This window comes from Nomascus leucogenys, chromosome 4 (genome assembly GCF_006542625.1).
Source record: "Nomascus leucogenys isolate Asia chromosome 4, Asia_NLE_v1, whole genome shotgun sequence".
In the NCBI taxonomy this organism is placed as follows: Eukaryota; Metazoa; Chordata; class Mammalia; order Primates; family Hylobatidae; genus Nomascus; species Nomascus leucogenys.
Window position 1 is genome coordinate 135,540,961 of NC_044384.1, and position 19,557 is coordinate 135,560,517.

At 36.2% G+C, this 19,557-nt stretch overlaps 1 protein-coding gene across 5 annotated transcripts in view; it reads left to right on the forward strand.

Moving 5' to 3' along the window:
- MSR1 (macrophage scavenger receptor 1) overlaps positions 1–19,265 on the forward strand; it is a 431,365-nt gene extending 412,100 nt beyond the window's left edge. For 4 of the 5 annotated variants that reach the window (XM_030812339.1, XM_030812340.1, XM_030812341.1 and 1 more), the window contains 2 exons: positions 3,394–3,582; positions 13,841–15,543. In XM_030812339.1, the coding sequence (XP_030668199.1) occupies positions 3,394–3,582; positions 13,841–13,974 (323 nt within the window). In that variant the 3' untranslated portion in view covers positions 13,975–15,543. Of the gene's footprint in view, positions 1–3,393; positions 3,583–13,840; positions 15,544–18,290 lie in introns of those variants that run through there. The other variant, XM_030812343.1, reaches the window with a different exon arrangement.
- Positions 19,266–19,557: the final 292 nt, after the last annotated feature.

A 19,557-nucleotide genomic window follows, 5' to 3' on the forward strand; every position in this document is an offset into this window, starting at 1 on the left:
AATATAAACTTAGGAGCTGTTAACAGACATGTTCTATCAAGTGAACAGGAGAGCAAAGATATCTAGCTGGCAACGAAAAAAGAGTAATAAAGCAACCTACGGAAAGAAGCTTGAGTACAAGTTGGAGACTCCTAAGCAGGTTTGGGTTTGGGTCAGCTATTCCAGATACCTAACTATAATCTCTTCCTTGGGTTCTATGAAACATCCAGTGTCCTTAAAATACATTATTATTTTGGTTTTCGTTTAAATTACTTTAGTTTCTGTTTCTGTTTTCTCACCAATTAAAAAATAATAATACATGGAATCGTTTAGGCACATAGTCAATGCTTATCTGTTTATTTGATTTGAATCTAGAAAATGTCTACACAAATAAAGAGGAAACAGCTATCCAGAAACACACACACATGCACACACACACATACATATATGTCTTCTGAAATCTTTATATACAAGATAAAAATACCCAAATGGAAAAAAAGAAGCCCTGTCTGACTAAATATATTAGCTTGATACCAAAGAAATGATAGACATTCTTTACATCTTTATGACAATGAGTTAGCTAGTTTCTGAGAAGTTTTGATGCTTCAGTCTTACAGAGAAAATGCTATGATCAAGGTTGATGACAAAATGAACTTTTCTACATCACCAAAACAGAGCAGTTGAATTGTAGGTGAAGCCAGCTCTCAAATGAGTCTACTGACCTATTCAGACCCCTTTCCTCTGTATTACTTCAGAAATGGTCAAGGATCAGCAATGTGTGGTCACCTGTCAATAGTTTATTTATAACTGAAAAATATTTCCGGTGACAGATATGGATCAGCATATCCAAACATATTTGGCCCTAAAGAATTTGAATAGAGGGGCGGGCTCCGTAGCTCATGCCTGTAATCCCAGCACTTTGGGAAGCCGAGGCGGGCGGATCACGAGGTCAGGAGATCAAGACCATCCTGGCTAACACGGTGAAACCCCATCTGTACTAAAAAATACAAAAAATTAGCCGGACGTGGTGGCCGGCGCCTGTAGTCCCAGCTACTCGGGAGGCTGAGGCAGGAGAATGGCTTGAACTGGGAGGTGGAGCTTGCAGTGAGCCAATATCGCGCCACTGCGGTCCAGCCTGGTAGACAGCAAGACTCTGTCTCAAAAAAAAAAAAAAAAAGTATTTGAATAGAGGTACCTACTCCCCCGCTCAGGATCCCTTGAGCATAGGGAATTTGGCAGAAATTTACGGTCAGCCATTCTCTTTGCAGTAAATGAGATCAAAGGATTGTATCAGCAGCACCATCTGTTTCTGATGTAGTATGTCTCTTCTTCTAAATATATACTGCAATCATCTAGGTTAGTGGTTCTCAAAGTGTGGTCCCTGGACCAACAGCATTAGCTGTTGGGAGCTTGTTCTGCTGCATATTATTGTTTGAGAACCACTGCTCCGGGACAGGCAAGGCTCATTCATGACATTTTGGAGGGAATAAGAGGTAAACAATGGGCAGTGAGAATGCTTACATACACTTGTTTGGACAACAGGACAACGATGCTCATAGAATCAAATGTTCGAATATGCCTGATTTTTCATAGCATGCATGCGTGATAAATGTATTACGTTTGGATATATTTGACTTGTATAAGAAAAACATTTGGATATCACGCTAGTTAATAAAACATGTTTGTAATATGTAAAGGCTTCTCACAATCCATTCTCGGATTTTTCTTTCTCATTTTCTTTAGGCAATTACAGGAAATGATTGGGCCACTCAGGAATTTTACTAGTAAATGAAAGTTGAAATACTATAATATCAAATTATTTTCATTTTTTAAAATGTTTTTAAGTTATGCTTATTTAGTGAAGAAGGGCTTATCCACTCAGGCATGCTTACACTAAGTCAGTATTTAGCACTGACTTATATTTTGGAAGAATCAAGAGAATAATTATAATTATATATATAGTAACATGCCACCTTTTATGTCTCTGCATGGCTCAGGTTAGTCAGTTTCATTACAGGAAATTGTGAGTAATCTAATAACTTTAAATGTTATTAAAATACTGTTACAACAGTAATAAGCACAAGTTAAAAACATTTGTTGGAACAATAATCTAATAGCTTTAAATGTTATTGGCTTACTATTCTAACAAAATGAATTCAAACTGGAGAAAAAGAAGTTACCGAATATTTCTTCAATTAATTGAGCTCCAAAAAGCCATTCCCTAAAACTCCGTTTTCACATTAGACAGCTATTTTTGTTTTGAAATTACATCTTGTTTTTTTATAATCTAGCATTCCTCAAACTTATATTTGAAAAGATATCTTTTGTTTAAATAGAATTACGTTTATTAATTTGTTTTTATGATTATTAGAAAATATTGTTATTTTTATTTGGTATTAACTAAATTTTTAAAAATATTTTTCATCTCTGCCTTTCATTCTGTTCTTTAGCCAAATAATTTTCGAAATGAATTCTTAGCAGAATAATACAGGCTGTTGAGAGATTTTTCATATGCCAAGTGAATTGCTCTTATAATATTTGTTGCACTATTTTATTTAATCTGTCAGTAGGTCAAAGTGCATATATATTGGTTTTTAAAAATAGAAAAGAGCCATTTCTTATTTATGTAAATCTTTCTGTAGCATGATCAAGATTTTACAAAAGTTTCTTGTACATATGGTCATTTTTATTAGACATTACAGAACAAAATTACTTTTATAAATATAAACAAAGTTTATTTCTTTGTAGTTTACTATTTGAATCATTTCTCAAAATAAACAAAATTGTCTGATTTTTTATCTCATTAATATTTTTTTCCAAAAAAGAAAAAGACAAAAAACTTTGTTACAGAATCCAGGAACCTCACAACAAGGAAATTCTTTGCTATTTCTAAATGAATGTTGTCACTGTAGTTCCCTTGTTTCCCTTGGTAAAATATATGAAGTTTGATCACCTATTTTTGTGTTTATGATATTCTGAAATATCTGTTCCTCAACCTCCTATACCATTGAAAATCTCTGCATTATATGTTCATTAAGTTTGTATGTTTGTATGTCTAGAAAATAATGAACCATTTAGTTCTTATTTTTCAATGGTGTGAAAAATCTATATGACAGTAAACTTGTATCTGTTAAAATTCAAAGTCTTTGGAATATAATCTTTGACGTGGCCTCATATTATATAACTTACATGTAAGACAGATTGGATTTTGCTCTTAACAGCTGTTAAAGCTGCAATATTTGCAGTTAAACTCCTTACCAATAGGTGGTGCTAGAAAGTTTAATATTTATTCCAATAGTTGAACTTATTTGGAAAATGTGCTAAAGTTTTTTTGTGTTAAAAAAAAGTGCTATAAAGCAATATGTACATAGTCCTTGCTTGTCTTTTTTTTTTTTTTTTTTTTTTTTTTAACAGCTCCATTTCAGAAAGTTCGACTGGTCGGTGGGAGCGGCCCTCACGAGGGGAGAGTGGAGATACTCCACAGCGGCCAGTGGGGTACAATTTGTGATGATCGCTGGGAAGTGCGTGTTGGACAGGTCGTCTGTAGGAGCTTGGGATACCCAGGTGTTCAAGCCGTGCACAAGGCAGCTCATTTTGGACAAGGTAATTTAAAGAAAATCTTGTGGGGGTTGTTGTTGTTGTTGTTGTTGTTGTTGTTTCAGACGGTGTCTCATTCTGTCGCCCAGGCTAGAGTGTAGTGGCGCGATCTCGGCTCACTGCAACCTCTGCCTCCCGGGTTCAAGCGATTCTCCTGCCTCAGCCTCCCGAGTAGCTAGGATTACAGGCATATGCTGGGACTGCAGCCGCGCGCCACCACGCCTGGCTCATTTTTTGTATTTTTAGTAGAGACGGGGTTTCACCGTGTTAGCCAGGATGGCCTCGGTCTCCTGACCTCGTGATCTGCCCGCTTCACCAACCTAAAGTGCTGGGATTACAGGCGTGAGCCACCGCGCTTGGTCAGAAAATTTTGTTTTTAAAAAAATTAAATGTAGGCATTCTCTAATGACAGAGAATAAAGTAGTGACAGGAACATTGTCTAGGCTTGGTACAGTGGCTCACACTTGTAGTTCCAGCACTTTGGGAGGCTGAAGTGGGAAGATCACTAGAATAAATGAGTTCAAGACCAGCGTGGACAACATAGTAAGATCCTATCTCTACCAATTAAAAAAAAAAAAAAAGCCAGCCGTGATAGCATGCACCTGCAGTCCTAGCTACTACAGAGGCTGAGGTGGGAGGGTCGCTTGGGCTCGCGAGTTCCAGGTTACATCAGCTATGGTCATGCTGCTGCACTCCAGCCTGGGTGACAGAACAAGGCCTGTCTCTGAAAAACAAATTTTTACAGAAAACTAGAAAAAGGTAAGATGAACTTCTCAAATGCCTAGAAGATATTACCAAGTACTAATATGCTGTGATTTATTGGGTAATGACTACATGCCAGGCATTGTGTTAAATACCTGCATAGTATTAATAATAGGTCACAATTACATCCTTTACTATTTTACCTAAAATAATTTTCATATTAGGCCGGGCATGGTGGCTCACACCTGTAATCCCAGTACTTTGGGATGCTGAGGTGGGTGGATCACTTGAGGTCAGGAGTTCGAGATCAGGCTGGCCAACATGGTGAAACCCCATCTCTACTAAAAATATAAAAATTAGTCAGGCATGGTGGTTCATGCCTGTAATCCCAGCTACCTTGGAGGCTGAGGCAGGACAATTGCTTGGACCCAGGTGGTGGAGGTTGCAGTGAGCTGAGCTGCACACCACCCTGGGTGACAGAGTGAGATTCTGTCTAAAAAAAAAATAATAATTATCATATTAGGTTTAAGAGATGGATTTAAACAGAAGTCTCAGGTTATAGAGTCTTCAGATCCCAGAAGGATAATTTAATTTCATGAAGAGAGGAGATGTCAGAAAATAGAGTGGTAATGTGCAGAACTTCTGTAGCCAGGTTCAGCCCCTGGCCCTAGTTTTTAACTTTCACCCTAAAGGTTTAAGTAGAAGAAACAAAGGAAATAAATAGCTTCAGATAGATCTCTAGAGTTTCCAAATTTTCCATCCCCGTCCCATATTTAGAACATTTTTCCCAGGTTGAAAAGTATGGGTTTGAAATCATTCTTGCACCTATAAAGTTTATCTCCAAAAGTAAAATAATAAGATATTTTCAAGGTCAATAGCTAGATTTTTTCTTTTGTTTTTTCTTTTTTTTTTTTTAAAGAAGAGGAAAAAGAAAACAAAAATCCTCAACTCTTCATCCCTAGAGAATTGAATGATGCTATCAGTTATTTAACAAGTCTGAGCTCCCAATCTGAGTTTCCACGTTGGTTTTTTGTTTTGTTTTTGTTTTTTGTTTTGGAGACAGATCTCCCTCTGTCACCCAGGCTGGAGTGCGGGGCATAATCTCGGCTCACTGCAACCTCTGCCTCCTGGGTTCAAGTGATTCTCCCTCCTCAGCCTCCTGAGAAGCTGTGACTACCGGCATGCACCACCACACCTGGCTAGTTTTTGTATTTTTGGTAGTTATTTTTGGCTTCCCAAAGTGCTGGGATTACAGGTGTGAGCCACCACACCCAGCCCACGTTTCCAAATTGTTTTGTGGGAACAGAATCCATTTCTATGATAACTAACATCCACAGAATGAAAGACCATTTATTTTAAAAACATAATTGTATAAAACATTTCAAGTAACTATTACCATCTATGAAGGGGACACCCACAGTTCTAATAGAGGACATAACGATTCTTATCCGTGCTCTTAGTCACCTGGTAAATGACTGAAGATTCTTCAGCTTTAGAAATAAAAGATGTTTTGGATTCTCAAGATGTGCTTTTGTTGACAAAATGAAGTAAAAAAATTGCCAGTTATTTAGATAATATAATCAATGCAGACAAGCTCAGTATAAAAAAAGAAAAGTATCCTAAAATACCACTAGTCTGGATGAATTATTTTGGTGCTTACATTATGCAGAGATCTGACAACTCTGCATTTAGCATTGTTTCTTTAAGACAGTGGTTCCCAACCTTTTTGGCACCAGGGACCAGTTTTGTGGAAGAAAATTTTTCCACAGACCAGGGATGGGAGAAGGTTTGGGGATGATTCAAGCACATGACATTTATTGTGCACATTATTTCTATCATTATTATACTGTAATATATAATGAAATGATTATACAACTTATTATGATGTAGATTATACCACTCACTATGTGGAATCAGTGGGAGCTCTGAGCTTAGTTTCCTGCAACTAGACGGCCCCATCTGGGGCTGATGGGAGACAGTGACACCCGAAGTGTGTTGCTTATGTCCAGTCTATTCCATAATCTCACTTTGGTTGCTGTCACTGCAGAAAACCCTCCTTCACTAAGATAGGATGTTGGAAACGGAAGCAGGCTTTTCAGTGCTTTTGTGGCAATTTCAGGATATTCGGCTTTGAAACTTTAATCCAGAACATGTGAAGATTTGAAGTTGTCTCAAACATACTTTTAAAGGCACCAAATGCACCTGTACAACTGAAGTACATCAACTCACTTTCCACTATAAAACCTGCCATCAGATGCAGCTTGTCACTTGCCATTCACTGACAGAGTTTTGACATGAGTCTGCAAGCAATTGGTTTATTATTGCCTCTGTGCCGTCACACCTCTCTGCTAATGTTAATCTTTATTTGCAGCCACTCCCCAGCTCTAGCATCACGGCTGCAGCCCCACCTCAGATCATCAGACATTAGATTCTCATAAGGAGTGTGCAACCTAGATCCCTCACATGTGTAATTCACAATACAGTTTGTGTTCCTATGAGCATCTAATGCTGCCGCTGATCTGACAGCAGGTGGTACTCAGGTGGTAGTGTGACTGATAGGGAGTGACAGTAAATACAGATGAAGCTTTGCTCACTCACCTGCTGCTCACCTCCTGCTGTGCAGCCTTGTTTCTAACAGGCCATGGACACTATTGGTCCATGGTCTGCGGGCTCGGGACCCCTGCTTTAAGAAACTAGCCCAGTAGTACAGTGGTTGAGGTGAGGCTTTTTCATCTATTACAAAGAGAAAATCAAATGGAGAGCAACAGTAGTAGTATATGTACTTTAATTCAAGGACAACTAGTAAGTGCTGGCAAAATACAGCCTGTGGTATGAAAGTGAACAAGACGTCATCTCTAGCTTTATTTCTTCTCTGAGCATGAAGCTTTGCCATGGACTTCAAAGACATTTTTCCACTGGAGTTACAAACATAGGTGAGAAACACATAGTTGAAGACTATTGTCCTAAAATTGTATTAACTTTAAGGCTTAGTCTCACAAGTAACATAGTATTCTCCTCAAAGCTTTTATTCATTCCTGCTTATATCTCTATAAGATAGGGATTTCTGGTCTAAAGAACTAGTAAGAAAGGAAGACAATGAATATACTGAGATACTAGGAAGAAAATGTTTTTTTTTTTAAACTTAAATAAGGAATAAAATGACAGAGTTTAGTCTCACGTGAAGTTATTTACTTGGCTATGTGGAGATAAGTCTCTCAAGTTTTCTTGACGTAATTTGTCTAAATTTTCAGGAAGCTGTTTGTTTATGGTAGTTGGTGATTCTATACAGTGTCCCAGAGTTTTATTATCATCAAACAATAAAGTGGGTCAGGATTTTGGTTTCCTTTGACATTTTTCAGCATCTAGTAAAGCAAACTGGAAAGATTAGGAGTTTTCTAACTTAAAAAATTCCAAGTTTAAACTTTAGCTGTGGTTATTGTGTTTCAGAATTTCAATTTCCTTTCCAATAACATGAGAATAATACTGACCTGGCAGATTTGTTCTGAAGCTTAAGTTAACTAGCATATGGAAAGCACCCACTACAAAGTCTGATTCACAATGTTGTGTTGCTCAATACTGAAGGAGATCACCGCTAGCAGCAATACAAACTGTGTTATCACACGTTTATTTGCTATTCGCTTTGAAAGAGTCAGATCACTATTACATTGCATATTGACATCAGTGGTATTCCAAGGGTAATTCAAAATAGATATCCCACTAATATGACCTTGTTTTTTTATTTTATAGACAGGGTCTTACTCCGTCACCTAGGCTGGAGTGCATTGGTACAATCACAGCTTAATGCACCCTCAAACTCCTGCACTCAAGCGATCCTCCCACCTAAGCCTGCAGAGTTTCTCGGGACCACAGACCTGCACCACATACCTGGCTATTTTTTTAAAAAATCTTAATTTCTTATAGAGACAGGGCCTTGCTATGTTGCTCAGGCTCATCTAAAACTCCTAGCCTCAAGCAATCCTCCTGCCTCAGCCTCCCAAAGTACTGGAATGGCAGGTGTGAGCTACTGCACCTGGTTTGACTTAGCTCTTGTTTCCACTCCCTGCCAAGAGTTCGGTACCAAACAACTAAAGAATAATTATGAGAATCTTAAAATAATAAAGCAAAATGAGCTGAGAGAAAAAAAAATAGAACCAACATTATTTGTTCTGAAGAAAATGATTTGAAAAGTAAGTTTTATGATCTACTTCACTGGATATTGTGTTTTAAGAGACAGGCTTACATTATTAACTGATTGGGGATCAGACATGGCAAATGAGGTTACTATGGAAAGCTGTTTAAAACATTCCTGATGTTTTCACTCCTTCACCTTAAATTTACAGTTTAACTCAAGAGGAAAAGAAAAAGCAATTTTGAATTCAGAGTAGAGACAAGAAAAGAAACTTAGAAAAATGAGTGGCTGAGTAAAGAAGTGAAAGAGAAACATGCATTAATGTTTTAATTATTTATCATTCTCTTAGGAAAGTGAGAAGAATCAGGTTCATATCATATTCATATCATATTGTACATCATTACCAAAATTGAAACAAAAAGGAAAACTTTTTTTTTTTTTTTTGAGATGGAGCTTCGCTCTTGTTGCCTAGGCTGGAGTGCAATGGCACAATCTCAGCTCACCGCAACCTCTGCCTCCCAGGTTCAAGTGATTTTCCTACCGCAGCCTCCCAAGTAGCTGGGATTACAGGCATGCGCCACCACACCCAACTAATTTTTTGTGTATTTAGTAGAGATGGGGTTTCTCCATGGTGGTCAGGCTGGTCTCTAACTCCTGATCTCACGAGATCCACCCACCTCAGCCTCCCAAAGTGCTGGCATTACAGGCATGAGCCACCGCGCCCAGCCAGAAAACAAGTTAAATGAACCCTCTTTTTATAATCCACCATTACAGAATATAATTTTTGGACAGTCTCCACATATTTTTTTCTGGTTTTAAATAGCAAACCTGGCTTAGCGGATAGAATCCTTGTTAGTTTTAAGAACAATTAGTTTTGCAGCTGCAGGTAAAATGACTTATAGGAATAAAGTTTCAAGCATGCTCCTTTCAATAGGTTCTCTCATTTGGATGCACCTTTTTTTCTGACTAGACAAAACAAGTTTAATTAAGGAATCACTGAGGGGCATCTACTGTTTATCAATGCACAGAGCAGGGAGAGGAGAGTGAGTCACTTTTTGCCCCGTATCCAGGCTTTCCCAGCTCTTGTGCCTGTAGTCTCCCTGCAGCAAACATGGATGAGCTTTATCAGAGAACACTGGTGCCTCCAAGAATTTGTTCCAGGTATATCTGAGCCTGTATGGATGCTGATGAGGGAAGTAAGATCTGGAGTAACTATTGCATCTTCTCCTGAGTTTATAGTGCTGAAACTCCAAACCTGAAAACAGAAACAAAAGTAATATATAAACATAAATGCCACTTAAAAGTTACTCTCAGCTGACTTTTCTTTGCTTTTTTGTTACCACTTTTACATACCTTAATCAATTTTCTATGTGAAATTTTCAAGAAAAAACATAAGGGTAAACAGCAGGCAATCAAAAACTGCACCTCTATACCTCTGAACTATCCTTTAATGAATGGGAGTAAATATAATCTCAAAGATAAATAAATATATAAAAGGGTCACAACTCAAATTTTTACATACTGCTCCTTGGACTTTGAATGTTTTAAAATGTAAACGTTTGAATGTTAAATATTATGGAAAGTAATATAGGGCCGGTCCATAGAGCTGGGTAATCACAGAAAAATAGAATATTTTTTTCATAGAGAAAATAAGTAGGGCTAGCAGAGTTCACCAAAGTTGTAGAAATTTACACAGTCATTATGGTGGTTGGAGGTGGGTGGGGGTGGGAAGCAGGGTCGAGATTCATGCTTTACCCTGGTTCTCATGCCATGCTTTCTCCACCAGGTGGAACAAACTTCCAAGTCCTTTATACTTAAGATCTTCGTTTCTAAAGAGTTTGCTTCTTCAGAATCTTAGAATCATGAAATATTAAAGGTAGACAAAGTCTTAAAGCTATGTTAGCCTTACTCCTTTATTCTGCATATCATGAAATTGAGGAAAAATGGGTGGTTTCTCTATAAGCACAAAACTAGAATCCAAACTATAGGCTATATTGACCCATTCTTCTCTACTTTGATTCCCACGGTGTTTTCAACTTTAATTTACAATGTTTTTCTCATTGGAGACACTGTTCACAAAACACTTCCCAACTAGGTTTAAAAGTGATGCAAATATATGTCACTCAGTCATGACTAGATATAATGAAAATACACGTTCAGACACTTTTAACTATTAATGATATTTGCTCTCCCATTTATCTATTCAGCAGCTGATCTCAAATATCATCATTTTATAATATATCTGGGTGATGTATGAATCTGATTACCTTTTATTTTTCATAGAAATGCTGGTAAGATTAAAGATACCCAAATCCCCCAAAGAAATATCAGTAACTTTCATTTTTTATAAAGAGGTTAGGAGGTCAGGTGCAGTGGCTCACCCCTGTAATCCAAGCACTTTGGGAGGCTGAGGTGGGTGGATCAGATGGTCAAGAGATTGACACCATTCTGGCCAACATGGTGAAACCCTGTCTCTACTAAAAATACAAAAATTAGGTGGGCGTGGTGATGCACACCTGTAATCCCAACTACTCAGGAGGCTGAGGCAGGAGAATCGCTTGAACCCGGGAAGTGAAAGTGCAGTGAGCCGAGATCACACCATTGCTCTCCAGCCTGGGCGATAGAGGGAGGCTCTGTCTCCAAAAAAAAATATATATATATATATATATATATATATATATTTATATATGTATATAAAATCTATATCAATCCCTACAACCCTCAAATTATAAAGGAAATCATAGATATATAATGGCTAGGTATATAGGTGGAAAGATGAGAGAGAGAAGAAGAGGATTAGAGATTAAAAACATATCTAAGAAACACACATAACTTTTGTATAGCTTTCCACTTCCCACTGAATAGAAAGAATAGTTCAGAGGCACAAAAAAAATAATAATAATGACAGCCCCAACAACAAAAATGCTTGAGTAACAGTTATTATCTAAAGAAATAAAAAGAAATTTGTTTTTTATCTCATTGGTTTACACAAGGATAAAATTTTATGAATTTTATACTATCTCTGCATTAATTTTTTAATGCGGAAAACAATTTGGAATGAGATGGAAAATATGTATTAAATAAATTTTTCCCATGGGCTCAATAGTCTTCAATATATTAATACAAAAATAAAACAACAAATCTTTGGAAATTACTTCTATAATTCTATCTAGACATCTATGTAACCAATGAATATCACTAAGCTTTAAGTTTCATCATGTTCTGTTGCCTGGATCTATTCTTTGTGATTTTGAGAAAGTCGTACACCCTTTCTCAGTCTCAGTTTATGTATCTATGAAATGGAGATAATTACCATTATTTAACAAGGTTATTATAAAAAGTAAATTTAGAAATGTATCTGAAAAGACCTAGCTTATTACCTTATACACAAGCACTTAAAAATTTTTCACTGTGTCTGAAACTTTTCCACATAGCAAAAGACAGAGATGCCAAATTCCACAATACATTTGTCGCATCCATGTGTCCTCAGAGGAAAAATAACCAGAATAAGAATCGGAATCTCTAGATGCCATTATCTGCTCTGGCATGATTGCATATGTGATCTCAGCTGCTTCATCTACCTAGAACATAAGCCCTCCCAGGAAGTCAGTCCACAAGAGTATGGAGTTTGGTCACGTTCACTCATGTAGACATTCAAAGAAGATTTGCTAAATAAGTAAGTCTAATGATTAAGGAGGTTGCAGTAAGTCATTGATTAAAGGCAGTGGCTCAGGGTAGATACAGGGTGGGAATCCTATGTGACTTTGAGCACACACAGTTCCTTATCCTCACTGATTTTCAGTTTCCTCAACAGTAAAATGACACAATAATGGCATTCAATTTTTGAAAGTTATTTGAGGATTCCATGGAACAATACATCAAATGTATAAGTGTTTCCTGTCACATAATAAATTCTTAAAAGAGTAGACTTAAATTTTCATTATTATGACCACAACCTTGGTATTCTAACATTCGTGAATTCCCTTACTGCAGTTTCTAAAAACGTGCTTACATGTCAGCACATTAACCAACTAAATAATTTCTTTCCTTTGCTGTTCATGTTGGGATGGCCTTGCTGGTGCTGTAGACATTGGGAGAATTCCCACTCTAAATTTCCTTTTCCTGGATTGTACAAATTCTGCACTGCTTAAATCTAAATTCACTGAGTATACCTACAAAATATAATGCGAAAGCATCACAGTAGCCCGGGTTCAGAATTCGTGGAGCCATTCTCGCACTCTCCAAATTATGACAGAGCCACAGCTTTCACGAAAAGTTTAATTTCGGTTTGTTTATACAATTTATACATGACAATAAATATAATAGATACAATTTATAAATGACAATAAATATAATAGATACAATTTATAAATGTCTCGTACTTTGGCTTCCTCTTGTATTAACATGGGAATAGTCTTACTATTTGTGCAATTGTTTTTATTTGCCTGTATTTTTTAGTAGCCCTTTGAGGCTTTCAAAAAGTTTTTATAGACTTTATATACTTAAAAGGAAACACAGATATACAAACACATATACACATACAAACATGCTCACACATACAATCATAAACACAAAAGGGAACATGCCATGCCTAGTAAGATAATTTGGGAACTAAAAAGTGTCCCTGGCAAGGTTTCTGATTTTGAGATCATGTTCCTTTATTCTTTTCCTTCTTCTGCGTTAAAATTTCAAGTCAAAACCTCAATAATGTTATAAACACCTCAAAAAATGCTTGGGCTCTCCAACTTACTATTACCACTCTTACAATTGATCAGCTCAGGAAAACCTTTGCTTGGCATTTTGTTGCTGTTTGTTTGTGCTTGCAATTAGTAACATTCTTAATCCATGGTTTCCTTACAGGATGGTTTGTAGGCCCTTTGCTGATTAGATTAGTTCTACTTTAATTAAAAATAGATAATGTATTTGATAAACCAGGCACACATAAATTGAAATACACGGGAAGATAAGAAAAGGAGGAAGATGCTGATATTAAGTTTTCCTTTTTCCAGTTTATCTTACGTGCAAATATACCCCAAGACCCTTTGACATACAGATACACTTGGATCATCAGGTTATTACATATACCCATGATTATTAAGGCTGAAACTTTCTTCTTTATTTTTAGATTAATAAGAAAACTAATTTGTCAAATCCTTAAAAAAACATTCTTAATCTCTACTTTTATAGAACTGTGTAGGTAACTTTGTTATAGCTCTTATTATTTGCATTTTAGTAGTTTACATGTTAACAGACTATAAAGTGTTCTGAAGCAGGAGATTGATTTTTGATTTCTACTGGAGAGCACAGAATTTGCATACAGAAAATAATCAACACTTTTTTGTTTAATTAGTGAAGGAATTAATGGCTTTGCCCCACACAAACAGAAACGCTAAACTCTAAACTTAGTAATGCAGTTGCACCTCATTATTGCAGGTACTGGTCCAATATGGCTGAATGAAGTGTTTTGTTTTGGGAGAGAATCATCTATTGAAGAATGTAAAATTCGGAAATGGGGGACAAGAGCCTGTTCACATTCTGAAGATGCTGGAGTCACTTGCACTTTATAATGCATCATATTTTCATTCACAACTACGAAATCGCTGCTCAAAAATGATTTTATTACCTTGTTCCTATAAAATCCATTTAATCAATATTTAAGAGATTAAGAATATCGCCCAAATAATATTTTAAATTACAGGATTAATATATTGAACACATTCATACTTACCATTTTGTCTATATTTAAATCATTTTAACTTCTATAGGTTTTTAAATGGAATTTTCTAATATAAGGACATGTTGAATTGAACATACTGAAGTTTATAGCTTCCAGATTACAAAGGCCAAGGGTAATAGAAATGCATACCAGTAATTGGCTCCAATTCATAATGTGTTCACCAGGAGATTACAATTTTTTGCTCTTCTTGTCTTTGTAATCTATTTAGTTGATTTTAATTACTTTCTGAATAATGGAAGGGATCAGAAGATATCTTTTGAGCCTAGATTGCGAACTCTCAAATCCACACATATTATTTTAAAAGAAGAATGTTATCCAACTATTAAGATATCTCAATGTGCAATAACTTGTGTATTAGATATCAATGTTAATGATATGTCTTGGCCATGATGGACTAGGGAGCTCATTTTTCTTGTCTTGTACTGACAACTGTTTAATTGAATCATGAAGTAAATTGAAAGCAGGACATATGAGAAAACTGACCATCATTATATTTGTCCAGATAATTGGTGGATCAAAAATGCCACTTAACAGGAAGCTTAGTTTGTTATGCGTTTTAAATGGAATAATTAGCTTGTTACAATTCTAGGACATGGTGTTTAAAATCTGAATCTAATTAATCCATTTTAACAAACAGAATGCAAACATCTTCAGTGCAGAAGGAAGAGAGGTTGCAACTTTTTGGAGTCTTTTATGAAGTCAGTCAACATTTACAAGCGGCGGGGGGAGGGGGAACATCTTTAGTCCTAAAGGGACAATAACTCTCAGCATGTCGCAAAAAAGTAGCTTAGCAACTTTTTGTTGGTAGTCAACCCATCCCCAGGGCCACAGTGTAGAGTGTGAAAAGCTACCCTGAAACCCAGTAATTCTACCCGGAAAGTGACTGCAGAAAGGCCAGTAGTTGATATTAAAGCCCAAATGAATTCAACCTCAGCCCTGAAAATAGCAGAATTCTCAAGTTTCCTATGACCAATTCACAAAAAAAAATGTAATTGTAAACTAGTACTATTATGGAATTACTCTACTGTTCTTTCTTTAATAGTGGCAAATGAAAGCATAAACTTAAGCACTTTTTCGTATTCTGAAGTCTCACCACACATAATAACCAAGTGGTAGACTCACAACCATCCAACTTAAAAAGGCAAAACCTTACCTTGGAATTGGAATTACTGTAAACAGCCTACTGAAAATGCATTTTTATCATGTAACATTCTTCTCCTTGTTTAACATTGCTGATTTTCTCTGACAGCATAATTTTGTGGTTAAGAGAATGAATTCTGAATGTACACTTTCTGTCTCAAACCCTGGCTGTACCTTCAGCTAGTTAATAATTCTTTGTGTTCAGTTCCACTATCTAGGTATTTTCTTCAAAAGGTAAATACAATGGTTTCTGAAAGAATCATTTGCATTATTAGCCTGTTTGGGATGTCTGAGATCAGTGCCTCTGGGTTGTTAATACTGTATTGCTGTATGGTATATGTATGCTGATTTACCACTTATGCATAAGTGGTATGCATGGGATGTCTGAGATCAGTGCCTATGGGTTGTTAATAGTATTAGCTATTAGTGTTAACTATTAGTATTAACTCTATTAGTGTTAGTAATACTATTAACAACCCATAGGCACTTGGGATGTCTGAGATCAGTGCCTATGGGTTGTTAATACTATATTGCTGTATGGTATGTGTATGCTGATTTACCACTTATGCATAGATAGTTAAATCTTTAATAAGTAATCTAAAAATCCTTTTTGTATTTGAGAGAATCTACTAAGTTCAGTCCAGTCGAGAAAAGAACCTAATAGCACCAATACAAATTGAGGACTTAATTTGCTTTGGAATGCTGAATTGCATTCACTCCATTAAAAAAAAAAAAATTTGCTATTTGGTTTTTTTGAAAAAACAGCTCAGCTGACCAGAATGAATGTATTCTACTTGGTGAGCCATCTAGCATCACGTTAAATGCAAAATGTATATTTAAATAAAAGAAGAAGAAAAAAGACCAAAGGTATGTAGAAAATAAAGAATAACCATTAATATCTAAGGGCCAAACATATTCCACCTAAATTATCTAAATAGTTTCAAATCAAAACTTTCCATTTTTTCAAAACTTATAGACCGTAGTAGTTTGTACTTAAGTAAAGTATTACATTAATTTGTAATGTGCCTATTACAAATAATATACAGTTGACCCTTGAACAATGCAGAGGTTGGGAGCACTGATCCCTTCACAGTGAAAAATCCACATATAACTTTTGACTCCCCCAAAACTTAACCACTAAGAGCCCACTGGTGACCAGAATCCTTACCAATAACATAAATAGTCAATTAACACATTTTATATGCATGATGTACTGTATTCTTACAATAAAACTAGAGAAAAGAAAATATTAAGAAAATCATAAGGAAGAGAAATATATTTACTATTAATCAAGTGGAAGTGAACCGTCGTAAATGTCTTCATCCTTCATTGTTGTTTTCATATTGAGTAGTCTGAGAAGGAGAAAGAGGGGGAGTTGGATTTGCTGTCTCAGGAGTCTTGGAGGCGGAGGATCCATATATAACTGAAACAGTGCACAGTTCAAACCCATATTGCTTAAGAGTTGACTGTAATAATATTTGCTATTAAGGGTAAAATGAAATATTTGTACCCTCAGTCATTTGTTTGATCAGTATGGCAGTGATGTGTATGCCCAAAGCAATCACAGTCAAGAGATACAAATTTACCATCACTGGGTTACAATGATAAGCATTATTTACTCTCCAGAGTTGGAGAAGCTCAAGGCTGGTGAAGCTTAATATGCCATGTTAACTAAATAAAATCAAGAATCTGGCAGAGAGGAGGAAAAAGTCAATGTTTGTCAGGTAGACAATTAACAATGTTCCCTCAGAAAAGCACAATTAGGAGATGATTATGTTGAGATTTTTTTAATTCATTGAGACAGTATATAGGAATTTTAGGAACATGTGTTTGGCACTAGATGTGGCTTTGGCTTTTCATCACACATATAACCATAATATAGCCTGATTTTTTTCAACTGTGTATTTTCTTTGCACTTTTTCTTTATTGAATGTTACGTAATACATTTTTAAATGTTTTTTTCTTTAACCACACCAATTTTCTGGTTACATAACATAGTGAAATATGTATTCCTTTCTGATATTTATCAGCTATTTTCCTTTGCAGAGTAATTTATGTTTAAAACTCTTAGAATTTATATTTTTAAAATGTTAATATCTTAGCAAGAACTTATTTTATGTATATGTTATTATTGAGTACATTTACTTAAACAAAAACAAAGAGCAATATTAACGAATTGATGGAGTAGGCAGCCTCATGAATCCATTCCTTTAGAGAAATATCAAAAAATAAATAGTGGCAGAATCAACTTTGTCAGGACTCTGAAAAAAGTCAAAATTTTACAGCAACTAAGCAAATGTTGCGTCAAGAAAAAGGCAACTTTGAGACAACAGGAAAGTTTGTGATGTTTTTACCTGCCTTCCCCCTACCTCCTCCTGGATGCAGCAGTGTTGTTTGTTTGTTTGTTTGTTTTGTTTTGTTTTGTTTTTTGTCTTGAGGCAGTGGTAGGCAGTCTACATTCATAGCTTGGGCCCTTGGTCCCTGGTTCCATAGGAAGCAAAGATGACCTTCTTCACAAATGGTTGTGTTTGTCTGTTTTAATCTGTCTAAGAAATTCCTTGAAGGACTGATGCAAAGCATTCAACTCTGTTTCACTTAGTTTTGAATTCAGGTTGGTAAAGCAGTGTCCGTTGTTCAAAAACACTGTAAGCTGAAATAACAACCCTCAAATGCATGGGTCACAGCATTATAGTTGAAACATGAAATAGAGAGCATAAGGCCTGGTAGCAAAAGCTGAAGACAGTTTCTTTGGGAAATTAGGATGTTCAAAAAAAATGAATGCAGGGAAATTTAGAAAGCCCCATGCATGTCCAGGGCAAAACACATGCCTTGAAAAGAACTTAAGCTTTCACCTTGGGCTGATCTCTAGGATTAGTGCAAATCTGGTTAAGTGTTGAAGGCATGCCCAGACTCAGAAACAATCTGCAAATACTGAGAGAGATGGATTGTTGTTGGTTGTGTTGGTTGTTGCAGATTTTGTATTTTGTCTTTTATTTCTGTTTTTAGTGCTTGGCATTCAAAAACACTAGCTTAACACAAAGTGAGGAACAGAGAGTCCAGTGATCATCAACAATAAGGAACACAGTCTTGGTAAAAATCATTCAGGATAGTCACAAAAAAATAAGCAAAAGAAATTAAAAGAATGGTCACTGAGGAAGTACAGATGTTGTACCTACTTGACAAAGACATTAAAACAACTGTCTTAAATGTGCTTTAAAAAGTAATGGACAAAGAATGTAAGGAAATAAGAAAAATAATGTATTAGCCATATTAGAATATCAATAAAGATACACAAATTACAAAAAATAGAGCCAAACAGAAACTGCATCTGAAAATACAATTACTAAAATGAAAATATTATTAGAGGGCTTTAACAGCAGATTTCAACAAGCAAGTGAATCAGTTCATCTGAAAATAGGACAATTTAAATTGAGTCTGAGAAGCAGATAGAAAAAAATAATGAAGAAAAGTAAAAAGAGCTTAAGGGACATGTGGGACATCATCAAGTGGGCCAAAATATGCATTATGAGAGTCCCAGAGATAGAAAGTAAAAGAAAGAATATGTAAATAAATAATAAACAAAACTTCCCAAGTTTGATGGTAGGCATGAATCTACAAGCCCAAGAATCTGAAAAAACTCCCACACCAAGACAAACTGGTCAAACTGCTGAAAGAAAAAGACAAAGAGAATCTTGAAAGTAGCAAGGGAGAAGCAACTTGTCTTATACAATGGACCTTCAAAAAGATTAATAGCTGATTTCTCATCAACAGAAACCATAAGGCCAGAAGACATTTGGATGACATATTTAAAGTACTGAAAGAAAAAGAAGAAACAAAACCCCCAAATCTGTTAGCCAAGAATACCATGTCTGGTAAAACTGTCCTTCAAAAATGAGAGGGAAATTAAGACTTTCCCAGATAGGCCGGGTGCAGTGGCTCACGCCTGTAATCCCAGCACTTTGGGAGGCCGAGGTGGGTGGATCACCAGGTCAGGAGATCGAGACCATCCTGGCTAACATGATGAAACCCCATCTCTACTAAAAAACAGAAAAAATTAGCCGGGCTTGGTGGCAGGTGCCTGTAGTCCCAGCTACTCAGGAGGCTGTGACAGAAGAATGGCGTGAACCTGGGAGGTGGAGCTTGCAGTGAGCTGAGATGACACCACCACCTTCCAGCCTGGGCGACAGACCTAGACTCTGTCTCAAAAAAAAAAAAAAAGAAACAAAAACTTTCCCAGATAAACAAAAGCTGAGGAAGTTTATTGCCAGTATGT